The following is a 12,866-nucleotide window of genomic DNA, read 5'->3' as shown; positions in this document are numbered from 1 at the left end:
TTCTCATTTTGGGCTGGACTGTTCCCTCCCCTTCTCCTTCCTTCTGAAGCCTTGCCTGCTAACTTCACCTGAAGCCTCGCCTGCTACCTTTCCCTGAAGCCTTGCCTGCAACCTCTGCCTGAAGCCTTGGCCTGAAGACTTGCCTGCAACCTCACCTGCGTCCTCACCTGTATTGCTGTCAAGTTTTACCACCGGAGCTGGACTGGAGCCTTGCTGACTCCAGATAAGGAACTTTCTATCGTTGTTTGGAACTGTCTCTTTATGTCCTCACTTTTGCTGGGTAGGTCTGGCCATTTGCCACTACCTTGAGTTGGGAACTGTCTCTGTGTCCACGCCTTCACTAGGTAGGTCTGGCTATTTGCCGCTACCTTGTGTTGGGAACCGTCTCTGTGTCCACGCCTTTGCTAGGTGGGTCCGGCCATTTGCCGCTACCTAGTGTTGGGAACCATCTCTGTGTCCACGCCTTCGCTAGGTAGGTCCGGCAGTTTACCGCTACCTTGTGTTGGGAACTGTCTCTGTGTCCACGCCTTTGCTAGGTGGGTCTGGCCATTTGCCGCTACCTAGTGTTGGGAACCATCTCTGTGTCCACGCCTTCACTAGGTAGGTCCGGCAGTTTACCACTACCTTGTGTTGGGATCCGTCTCATTATGTTCAGCATTCTGTGTATGAGTCCCGGCCCTACGTCCTGTTCCCAAGGAGGGGTCCAGGCTCTACGTTCTGCGTTCCTGTCTCCCAAGATCACCAAGGCTCTGTGTTCTGCGTTCCTTTCTCCCAAGATTACCAAGGCTCCATGTTCTGCGTTCCTGTCTCCCAAGACCAAGGCTCTGTGTTCCAGTCTCCCAAGTCCAAGTTTTAGCTTCGTGTCCTCATCCAGTTCTGGTCCCGCGTCCTGCCACCACATCCAGTCCTGTTGCCTTGCCACATCTTGTCTTCGCCTAGATCTGGAGTCCAAGCCCAAGTCAAGTCCCAGTTTCCGGGTCCCTGTCCAGTCTCGAGCTCGGAGTCCTTGTCCAGGTTCCAAGTTCCTTGTTCCTCGTCCAGGTCCCACTTTCCTAGTCTAGTCCTAGCCCAGGCCCTGTATCCTAGTCTCATCCAGGGCCTGCTTCTTGTCCAGCATCGTTTCTTCCCCACTTCCCTTGCTTTCTTGACACACCTAGTCCTGTTGCTAGTACTTCAGTGTCTCTATCTTGGATTTGGGTCCACTTCCAGCACCCCCCCCATGACACCTTCAGCCTAACACATCCATGTGTTCTTTGAGGTGGGAACCAAATAAGTAGCGGAAGTTGTCTGTGTGTATTTTAGCAAAGCATCGACATAGTCCCTCATGGAGGCTAGTCTGGAAGGTTAAATTTCATGGGATCCAGGAAGAGATAATGGATTGGATTCATAATTGTCTCAGTGATAGGAAACAGAGGCTGATGACTATAGTCATTAAGAGATTCACAAGGTTCTAATGGCGTATATGTGGTGTCATCCTCCCTCTTTCTCATTATTAGAGCCTCAGTGTTTCTCATCTACCAAGTGTTGCCCGGCGAACTAGACCCATTTGCCTATGTTTGGATCATAATCCTCTAAATTTCTTCTATCTATGTACTTATCTAGATGGATTTTGCTAGTGTGCCCACCTCAATCATTATTTCTGGCAGCTCATTCCAAATAAGTGCCATCCTTTGCATGAAGATGTATTTAAAACATTCCTAGCAATGGGTGAGATGCAGATGACTGGTGGGTTACTAATGTTGTTCTGTTGTTCAAGAAAGGCTCTAAGAATAAGCTAGGAAATTATAGACAGGTGAGCCTGATGTTAGTAATGGGTAAATTATTGGAAGGTATTTCAGGGAACAGGACATATAAATACTTGGATAGACAAGGCTTGATTAAAGTCAACATGGCTTTGTGCATGGTGGGTCATGTCTAACCAATCTTATAGAATTTTCAAGGAGGTAAGATGGACAGTTAATGAAGGAAAAACAGTGGTCATTGTCTATATGGACTTTAGCATGGCCTTTGATAAAGTTCCACATGGAAAGCTGGTCCAGAAGGTACAGTCACTTGGCATTCAGGATAAAGTAGTGAATTGGATTCAACATTGGCTTAGTGGGACAAGTCACATAGTGGTAGGTAACGGTTTCTCTGACTGGAGGCCCATGACTAGTGGTATGCCACAGGGATCGGTACTGGTCTGTTGTTTGTCATTTATATTAATGATATAGATAGTAATGTGGCAAACTGGATCAATACTTTGCAGGCAACACCAAGACTGAGGGCATAGTGGAGAACAAAGAAGACTATCAAGGCTTACAGCAGGATTTGGACCAGCTGGAAAAGGGCTGAAAAATGGCAGTTGGAATATAAAAATGATCAGTGTTAAGTATTCCACCTTGGGAGGACAGAGCAAGGTAGGACTTTCACAGTGAACGGTAGAGCAGTGAGGAGTGCCATAGAACAAAGGAATCTGGGAATACAAATACATGCTTCCATGATGAGAACTTTTGGCACATTGCCTTTGCAAAGCAACGTACTGAGTACAGGAGTCTCAGCCCAATGCAGGGGTTCAATCCAATACATTGTCAGTTGCTTTCTTCTCACATACACTGTTCAATGCTCTGAGTTTCTCCAGCAGATTGTTCCTTGTTTAATTGGAAGGAATTGAGCTATTTTAAGATTCTACTTTGTAAACCCAATAAGAGACCATAGTGCTATGTTCATACCATAAGAGTGCTGAGGTCACTATTATTGGGCTATTACTTGGAACATTAGGGGTACACCTACTCTATGTCAAGAGTGTCTTCATTTATAGTGGCATAGCACTGAAGTGAGATTGCCGAATGGCAAGGATTTAACTGATCGCTTATTTCAACCACGAAACTATGCTGAACATGCTAGAGACACAAAGACTCCTGAAACAAGACTTATCATTTTGATTGCAGCATTATAGCAAGTAATATGATGGTAATAAATTATCACCAGATACGAAATGATCTCTTTAATCACGTAGTCAGCATTTCAGTGCAAACAATATCAGTCAATTTTTTACACAAAATGCGCTTCATATAAAGCTAATTAGCTTATGCAGACTGTGGTGCCGATTATATTACTCCATTATTTTCAACAGTACCAAATTATGAACACATCACCAGCGATCCCATTGGCCCTCAGCTGCCAGAAACTGGGCAGAGTGTGATATATACGCCCAGGCAAAGGGAAACATATACGTATATAAACAAGAAAACGAGCAGAAACATCGCAGTTCATTTCACACACCTACGATCAATAATTTCTTCATTCCCCTGGGGACAGCAGTGCATCCATCTCCACATAAAAGCCCCTTACTATTCCTGAGAGTGGTTATACTCTGTATCATAATTCCCCGATACGGAGGCTATTAAGGACGTGAAAAATCTCGCGCAGTGTCGAAATGGTCCATATTAAAATTCCCCCGCCATTGTAAATAAGCTTGATTAGTAACTTTTAATTAATAGTTCAAATCATTTTATTGTTCTGATCTACTAGTCAAACGTTACGCAAATTTCTTTCAACATGTTATATACCATGCGGGAAAATGCGCTTACGTTATTATATTTATTGTATGCTTTACGTCTGAGTAGTTTCAATTCTACAACACTTCTATATTTTTCTTACGCCTCTCCTAAACAGTAATTCTTCAGATAATTGTGGAGTTTCGCAGTATCTATTGCTCGGCATTGCAATTACACGTCAGTGATGTCATGTATCTTCGTGACGTCACCTCTGAGACATTATCGAATATAAGATATTGGTAATTCCGCGGAGGAATATTAAAAAGATCTGTTGGTAATTATCTGTGAATTAATGAGGACGGAATTGCACATTTTTAACAAGTACCGGGAAACGCAAGTTTCTCTCTGTAATATTAATTCGAAGTAATATATGACTGGTTTTAACTCAAAGTTATATTGCTTCAACATTCCATAAAAGGAACTGGTCGATAGAGCATATGAAATATTTTAAGAACCTTAAGAAGGAAGCATAACATACTGCAGTACTGAAGTTAGACGTGCGTAATGAAGTTAGACGAGCCTTGTAAGCTCTGACTGAATGAAATATCACAGCGTCAATGCAAAATCTGACTCATTGTATGACTTTAACCAGCAGATGGTGTGTGTTCGCCTCTTACAAGAAAATACCCAAAAAAAAGCCCATCCTTAATTCCCTCATCAACTGCAAAATTCTAAATTGACGCCGGTGTGAAAGTAGAACAGCGGTGATGTAGTCACACCCCTTTAAAAATGTTTCTGGTCTGTCCGGGGGGCATGTATGCATCAATTGTTTCCCTGCTCCCCTTCCAAAATACAAACTTTTTAAGAATGACTGAACTAAAATTTGATCTGAAGTGCTTTGAAAGCTCTGCATTATTTGCTCGGAAGATAAAAGTGCACCAGACGGCCAGTCTGTTTGTGCAGAGATCGGACTCCCACGATTAGCGGGTGTAAGGCAGCAGACAGTGCGGCTGGCGTGAGTCAGCCTCTTCATACTAGTCATCCACCCACCCAGCCCTCTACTGCTATTCCTCCTGGCCAGGAGAAACTGAACGACGCAAAAAGAAAACTGTCCCTCCTATTACTGTCCTCCGAGCAGATACCGTTCAGACTGCAGCTGTTTAACGTAACTGATGGTAGGAATTTAAATACCTTAGGGAGCAAAAGAGCTCAACTCGGGCAGGGCTTCGTCAGAAAGACGTCATCCAGCCAACCACGTCCACAGTGTTTGCGACTCCTCAGAACTGCAGCAGCCGGAGCCGAAGCTTCAGCTCATCTCCCGCGCAATATAACCCCCCACCTCACCACCGACGTCCCCACCCCCCGCTTAGTCTGCCCCGGGATTATTTTTAATAAAGATTCTAATTAATAAACTAAGCCGTTGGACCAGAAGAGGCGGAAATCTGTGCGCTACGTTCTTCAGCACCAGGGATAGAGCAAGGATCGACATGGCTCCGGTTGTGGAGAGCGGGGCTGGCATTGGTAAGCCAATCCCTCGGGCGGATCTTTGTAGATAAGCTTTCTCGCTCCAGAAATGTGACTACCAGATCTGTGGCTGTGTTGTTTCTCCTACGGCGTGTCCACCTTTGGGTGCTTATTTGTAGTTTGGTACTGGCCGTAGCATTTATCTTGCTCCGGCTTGGTACAGGCAGCCTGAGAGGGAGCAAGAGAAATGCTGTGGCTACCGCTAAAGTAAAAATAAACACCCAAATGTGGCAACACTGCACAGGAAACAACATAGTCGCAAATTACTTTACCCATTAGACAAATAGCAATATTGCGTTTGTAACACTTATTCGGGATTCTTGCACTACGTTGTAAGCTTGAAACCGCGAGTACCTGTATTCATCTAAGCTGTGTTTCAATTACCTATTGCAATTTCTCGCATTTGCCTCTATCCCTCGTACCCTTAAAGTTTTTGTATTTGTTTGATTATCGTTGCTCTGATTCCACATTGCTCGATCTCACTTGCTCGTTTTGGCCTCATTTTGTTGTTAAATCTGCATCTTTGTGAGACGGGTATCAGTTGGTTTAGGTTTGAGGACGGGAACGCTAATTGGTGTCTGGCTAATGGGATCCATACAGATTCGTCTTGTTAATTAGACATTAACCAGAGCTGCCGCTGTTCATCGGTTATAATGCTAAGACAATGTGGTATGATGACATTGATTTAAATAATCTCGTCTATATCTCCTTCCTGAACATTCATTTTTAATCAAAATGCTGCGAATTTCAATTTAGCTCAAAAGCACCCTGAATAACTAACATACTGCATCAGTCGTACAAGTTTATGTAATGAGTTTTTGGCAGCAGAATGAAAAGTATCATTCAAATGAGGAATATCTGACAGGTGCAAGCTTAATAATTTCACAAATGAAGTTTATAAACTGTTTTTTTAATTTTAATGGATTAATACTCTTATTGAACATCTTTTTTCCATAGATGGTGTGCCTGCTCTTATAGGGATAGCCAGCGCGTTTGCCCTGATATTTACGATGTCCATGTTTGCATGGATCTGCTGTCAACGCAAGTCTTCAAAAGCTAATAAAACCCCTCCATATAAATTTGTGCACATGCTGAAGGGAGTCGACATTTACCCTGAGAATCTTAGCAACAAAAAGAAATTCGGAGCCGATGACAAATCGGATCCTAAAGACAAGGAGTCATCAAAAGCCAAGCTACCAAAGAACTCGCTCCACTTAGATCTGGAGAGCCGTGATCAGAATGGAAATTTCACCAAAACTCCCGGCAAAGTCCGGAGCTCCCCAGAAATCGAGAGTGTCCACCCCAAGACCTTCTCAGAAGGCGAGAAAGACAGTATATCATCCGAGAACTCCATCTCGGAAAAGTCACTGGCACCCTCTGAAGAGGAAAACAATGAACCCAAACTGGGATCTTTGATGTTCTCCTTAATGTACAACTTCGACAAGAAGGCGTTGCTTGTCAACATTATAGAGGCTCACGGTCTGCCAGCCATGGACGAGCAGTCAATGACGTCTGATCCTTACATTAAAATGTCAATCTTGCCTGACAAAAAACACCGAGTGAAAACTCGCGTCCTCAGGAAAACCCTGGACCCAGCTTTTGACGAAACGTTCACTTTTTACGGCATCCCCTACAGCCAAGTGCAGGAACTGTCCCTTCATTTCCTGGTGCTGAGTTTTGACCGTTTTTCCAGAGACGACGTCATTGGCGAGGTTTTGGTGCCAATGGCGGGAATCAATCTCTCAGAAGGCAAAGTGCAGATGAACAGGGACATCACGAGGAGAAACTGTCGGGTAAATGTTTGAAGTGATCTCTTGTACGGTGGAGGGACGTGTACTGCTCTAGCTTCCATTAGAGATGCGATGTGTGCTTTGCAGGGGTTTATTGAAAAAGATAGCTCATGAGTTATTGATGGAGATAAGGGAAAGGTTAGGTCAGCGCCGGAGGCAGACGTCTGGTGTGTACGAAGACTGGATTTTTTTTTTGAAGGATTAACATGAAAACCGAAGCGAAACAAATCGCATAAATTAGAGTTGGGTTTTATTTAAATCTAGTTTCGGAAGCGATTATACATACATCCTACGGGCAGATAACGTGTAATCAATTGTGGTATAGAAATTTAATATAGCTGATCTAATAGTTAAAGAAATTACTATTTTCTATGTGGCATTCGAATTCCGATCGTTTTTTAATTTATAAATGTGGTTGGCCCTCAATTAACTGTTGATCAACATGTGTCCCAAGATCCAAGCGAAAGGTCTGCTGCCCGTCCATTTGAAACTTTATTTTGCAATCAAGGGGTGAATAATTATTACTGAATTCACATTATAAAACCTGACTGTTGAGTCAAACTAGTCCATGCCGCCGTCAGTCCTTTAAATTAGTCTCCCACTTTCATCTAATCCCGTGTTTCTCTGGCACAATTCATCTGCTTTAGACTAAGTGTCACATCAATATTACAGTATCAGGCGTAGGCCAAGCAGTGATACCTTCTGTACTCGATATCAAGAGGAACAAGTATTTAATAAAGATCCGTATTGTATAACATATATGAAGTAATACTAATGTAACCTAATAAAATATATGCTGAGAAAATTGCCTATAGAGCTAATTGCATACAACAATAATCATAAAGCAGCCTACTGATAATTACCTCTTTAATTTTATAATGGAGCTATTTTCCAAAAGAGGGTTTATTGCTAATGTAAGCTTAATATATGGTCTGTTAATTCTAATAGTGAGTAACAAGGTATAGAGGCCAATGTTGGATAATCTTTTTTGTCTCCTGTAGAGAAGGTGCCACAACAAAGAGCAGTGAGGAAATCTACTGTGCAATGATAACAGCATGTTTCTGAAAGTCTGTTCATGTGTCTCCTTTGGTTCATTCACAGAAATCAGTGGGTCGTGGAGAATTATTAGTGTCCCTTTGCTATCAATCTACCACCAACACCCTGACTGTTGTTGTATTAAAAGCTCGCCATCTGCCGAAAAATGATGTGTCTGGATTATCAGGTAATTATTCAAGCAGAATTACCAGCAATCGTGCAGCTGGAGCTGAGAAAAATCAGACCTATTAATCAGTCTATATCTACATCCATGTATGTGTGCTCCTATCCTCCTATGTATCTTTATTTTATCTTTGATTAAATCTATACTTATCACAGACTGCACACATATGTAAATAATGGTTTTCATATGTGAATGGAATATTTGTTTCATTTTAGTTTTGCCATGCATAACCTATTGTAGCTTAATCATATGCACAATACTGCTTATAGGGAACACTAAAAGTAAAATAAAATTCTGGAATTATTCATCAGGCAACATCTGTCATGCAGATTTAATTTTTCAGGTTGGTGAGTATTTTTGATGAGGCTTTTCTCTTTGCAGATGCTGCATGACCTGTTGAGTATTTCCAATTTTTTAGTGATTTAATTATAATTATTTGCAAGCAACTGCATTGCATCTCTGCTGCAGTTGCAAAAATATATTCAAATGAAAGGGTAAAAAGTATAAGCTGAAAAGGTAAATCAGCTGTCTTCTCTTTTTTTTCCCACCAGCTGCTGACCCTTATGTGAAAGTCAACTTGTACCATGATAAGAAGCGAATATCAAAGAAAAAGACCCACGTAAAGAAGTGCACTCTAAATCCAGTGTTTAATGAGCTCTTTGTCTTTGACATCCCATGTGAGGGGATCGACAACATAAGTGTCGAGTTTCTGGTCATCGATTTTGACAGAATGATGAAGAACGAAATTATTGGGCGCCTAGTGCTGGGGAACTCAGTAGAAGGGACAGTAGGAGAGCATTGGAGGGAGATCTGTGAGCATCCAAGGCGACAAATTGCTAAATGGCATTGCCTGAGTGATGGTTAGCATCCAAATGGAGGGTTGGACTTTATTGTTTGATAGGCAAGGAACAAGCTGTGCATTAACCAACCCAAAGCCTTTCTGAAGAATTTTCAATTTATACTAAGTATACATAATTTGTACATCTGATTGTGGTAAATATTGTGATCTGTACTGTATAAGATGAAGTGGATTTGCTCTCTTGTTTGCTAACAATTTTAAGAAATTCAAGGTAGCTAGTAGAATGGGTAGGCATGTATGTCCGCATTTTGTGTGGCTGTTCACATTAGGGAGTTTGTTTCTGGGGATTAAACTTTTAGGATGTAAGTGTGAAAGGAGTATTTAGAATTTGAAGATACGTTTTGCAATGGAAACCGATAACATTTTGAGTGAACTGAGGATATTTGAAGTAAAGCCATTCTAATGTTTGTAGCTCAAACAGTTGAAAATGAAGCAGATTATGTGTTGCCTTAATGTTAAAGTATATTGGAGGAGAAGAGTCCAGGTAGCGCAATGGCATTGTGCTACCTAAAGCGGCTAAGTGAAACTCTTCTCCATTGGCTATTGTCAAAGGAAGAGCCAATTTCCAGTCACCAATAATCCAATATGCAACATACCACAATATTTGAGATCAAGTCATCATTATCATCCAATAAGACCACAGGTACAGATGGATATATTGTTGACGTGGCATCGATAAAAAACTCATATTTTTGCAGTGGGACATACTTTCCTAACATTGAAGTAAAGATAATGTGAGTGAACATCTCAGTAAATTTAAATGCATTTGACCTGATATCAGTGTTCAATACCTAATATCAAATGGTGTTCTAATTATACGGTGGGTCTAAAATCTCTCCTTGCAAGGAGCACAGTATTTACCAAAAATATTTGTTTTCAATGAATTGAGGTGTCATGAATGACTGATAAAGTGAAGAATGGTAAATCGTACTGAGAGAATGCAGTCACATCCATTTTCAGCTTTTAAATATGCTAGCATTTATCAATTTTGATACTTTGTTCTAGGCATATATATAAATAGTGCCATCTACTTAGCAGCTGTAACTGGGGAACAGTTGCATACTAAAACCACAATATTGCTCATTTCATTGCAAAATCTTTTTCTTTCCTATTTTATGATGCCATGGAAATAAATAATTTTTAAAAGTGGTTAATATTGATGCAGCTAAAACTCATTACATCTGCTAGAAGGCTTATTCAACAAAGAAAATAAGTTTTTTCTTGCTTTTGCCAAAGCTTTCATAGCACTGCAAAGTGAATTAAGTACACATTAAAGAGTTTTGGCACATGGCTTAGTATATCCTGAGGGGGCTGACCCAGAGAACCACAGGGAACAAAACTGAAGGAAAGGTAGTCAGCACCATAGGATATATTTATTTCCCACTGCATTCCATATATTTTATTCTCCTCAATCATATTTCTATCTTAAAAACATCCATGTTTCAAAGAGAAAGAGTACAGATAATGGAGCAGTTTTAATGACATCAGAATGTTTTTCACTGTATGGAATTGTGACAAATCCTCTCCAATATTTCTTCCAGATAGTGCCAATATATTTGAGGTAAGTGACGTTTTGAGTTCAGAGCAAATTCCTTTGAAAGGTAGGCCAATGAATGAAAGGAATAACAATGTTTTGCCTACCCTTTTATAGCTTCAGGTTGAACATGTTGTCATAAATATGATCTCATTTTGTTCTAATCAGAAACTACAGTTTACAGTCATCCAACTTGTGTAAATCATGCTGTAAATGCATTGTGAACCATGCATTTATTATGCATGTTGCTTTAAACTAATCTCAGTGACAGGTGTAGGAGAGCTTGTAATATATTTAATGATTAAGTGTACCATTGATGCAACCCTAAAAGATGCAGGAATGGAATGTGATTTAAAAATCATTAGTTACTATAAAGTAAACTAGACAGATTGTGAAAGAAGTGATTATAGCTTTCAGAATGCTATTTGATCTCAAATGTCAATGCATTTAGTGAATTGGATTTTTTTCTGTCACTGATCCTTATAGTTCCAGGAAAAATCATTGCTTGAAACATTAATGAGCACTCAGTACCATTATTGATTTCTTCATTTTGAATCTTAATGGATCAAATTCAAAGTCACCATATGTTGCCATTTACGTTTACTATATATGGCTTCCATCCTATTGTTATGTTTAGCATTATATGTTTGTGTTCTGTTTTAAGAGAAAAAAAGGGCTCCAAATATTTTTAAGCTGCTTTTTGGCATGCACACTGCCAGAGACCAAATTTCTTATCTTTTGATGGACAGATCAACCCAGGCTCAGTTTGGAGATTAGGAATACTTTGTGAAAAGGTGACCCGTAGGGTAACATTATATGCATTTTGTAGAACAAACATAGAGGGAAATCATAGATAAATATACTTTTGTAGTATAGGAGTAAGTGGTTGTGTTTACAATTGTTCAGATGAACATTTTAGCACAGATGAATTTGGCTTGGTAAAACTGAACTGTTCAAACTGAATCTGAGGCATGCATAAAGAAAGAAATGTTATCATATTCCAGCCATCTGGAAATATATCACAATATGCTGAAGACCTCATGCTGGCATGCCTATTCATTACTATGCAGGATGGGATTAAAAGTCTCACCACATGGGAAAAGATAAGTCTGCCTGAAGCCGCATCAGTAATCATAAGTTCTATTGGCATTTGTGCAATTTAAGGGATTTCTGTTATTTTTGTAGTTTCTACTGTTTTAATGTGCAAGTTAAAATGTAATCAAACTAGAGCTTGAAATCAAAATTATTATTATCTGTTAAATCAATTTCCTTCAAATGACACAGATCTATAAATAAAAGTATAATTTTGGCAAAAAGTATTTATGTTCAGAGCAGTAATGTGCTGCTAAGTCTTCAATCAACATATTGAAGAACTTATTAACTCAGCAAAATCATAGAGCAGCCACTTATAAAAACTAGTTAGAGAAACTGAAAACCTAACTTAGTTTTGGACCTGAAAATGTGTTTACAATTTATTTCAATTTGAGTTCACTTTTCAAGCCTGCATTACATACTTTTTACCCCAATGGAATAGAAGTTTTTGCATCATCAGATTTTCAGTTCACATTTTTCAGAGCATTGCAATTGCAGCTGTAATTTTTGTAAAATAGTTTTGAATAATTCTGGAAGATGTAACTGTCTGTGGTTTGAAATGCTGATGTGCTGCAAATTACTTACTCAAGAACTCCAGCAGTAAATGGTTACAAAATTATATATAACTATACGGTGTAAATCTGTATACGTAATAAGTTTTGTATGTTGCATTACAAGGTGTTTACAATCAATTAATTAAAAGAATGCGCACATTCACATATTGTGGTAGTAATGTAAATTACTGGCAACAATTGTATTTAATAATTTGTGCTGTTGATGTATGATTATGGTGCACAAGTTTTTTTCAATCAAAACTTTAAAAAATTGTTGAGAAAATTTTGCCATTCAGCTGCGGTCTTGTACCCTTGTGTTTTGTGTGTGTTTAAAAAAAAGAATAAAGCACTATATAAGTTGATGTATTTTGTGTTAGCTATTATCACACTAGGAATGTGACATATCATAAAACTTCACAAAATAAGGTAACATTCAATTATTTTTCATAAATTCACTTGAGGTGTTACATATTCTGATACTAATTACAGAATCAGTTTGTACATCTGATTATGCTTCTTAATGATTGATGCAAATATCAGACAGCAGAAAAGTGGCTAAATATGAAAGTGCCTGAAGTTAGGAATGTGGTTGTGATGCTTGATTAACACATACTTGTTTAGCGGAAAGGAAACCATTAGAGAAATCTTGCGCTGCCTGTTAATTATAATTTTCTGGGCAGCATAAGCCATTGTCTTATTGTAAACAACAGTTGTGTGTAATGACTGGATTAGGCACTGGCAGAAAATCAAATTCTAAAGGTGAAACTGGAAACGAGAAACTGAGCAGGACCCCAATGCTTTTGATGGCAACAATG

General features: G+C 39.6%; 1 protein-coding gene across 1 annotated transcript; it reads left to right on the top strand.

Moving 5' to 3' along the window:
• Nucleotides 1-4,855: 4,855 nt before the first annotated feature.
• Nucleotides 4,856-11,614, top strand: syt4 (synaptotagmin IV). Its single transcript, XM_072251780.1, has 4 exons — nucleotides 4,856-5,000; nucleotides 5,961-6,796; nucleotides 7,895-8,015; nucleotides 8,564-11,614. Exons 1-4 carry the CDS (start codon nucleotides 4,967-4,969, stop codon nucleotides 8,875-8,877), a joined length of 1,305 nt encoding a protein of 434 aa, XP_072107881.1. The 5' UTR covers nucleotides 4,856-4,966; the 3' UTR covers nucleotides 8,878-11,614.
• The last annotated feature ends 1,252 nt before the right edge of the window (nucleotides 11,615-12,866 follow it).

The sequence above is a fragment of the Mobula birostris genome, chromosome 3 (genome assembly GCF_030028105.1).
Source record: "Mobula birostris isolate sMobBir1 chromosome 3, sMobBir1.hap1, whole genome shotgun sequence".
Taxonomy (NCBI): domain Eukaryota; kingdom Metazoa; phylum Chordata; class Chondrichthyes; order Myliobatiformes; family Myliobatidae; genus Mobula; species Mobula birostris.
Note: the sequence above shows the minus strand (reverse complement) of the source record. Positions and strands in the feature narration are given on the sequence as shown.

Excerpts from the sequence above, each read along its gene's own strand:
- syt4 (XM_072251780.1), top strand. The coding sequence starts at position 4,967 with ATGGCTCCGGTTGTGGAGAGCGGGGCTGGCATTG. Across the intron at positions 5,001-5,960 it reads GGAGAGCGGGGCTGGCATTG|ATGGTGTGCCTGCTCTTATA; the intron begins GTAAGCCAATCC and ends TTTTTTCCATAG. Across the intron at positions 6,797-7,894 it reads TCACGAGGAGAAACTGTCGG|AAATCAGTGGGTCGTGGAGA; the intron begins GTAAATGTTTGA and ends GTTCATTCACAG.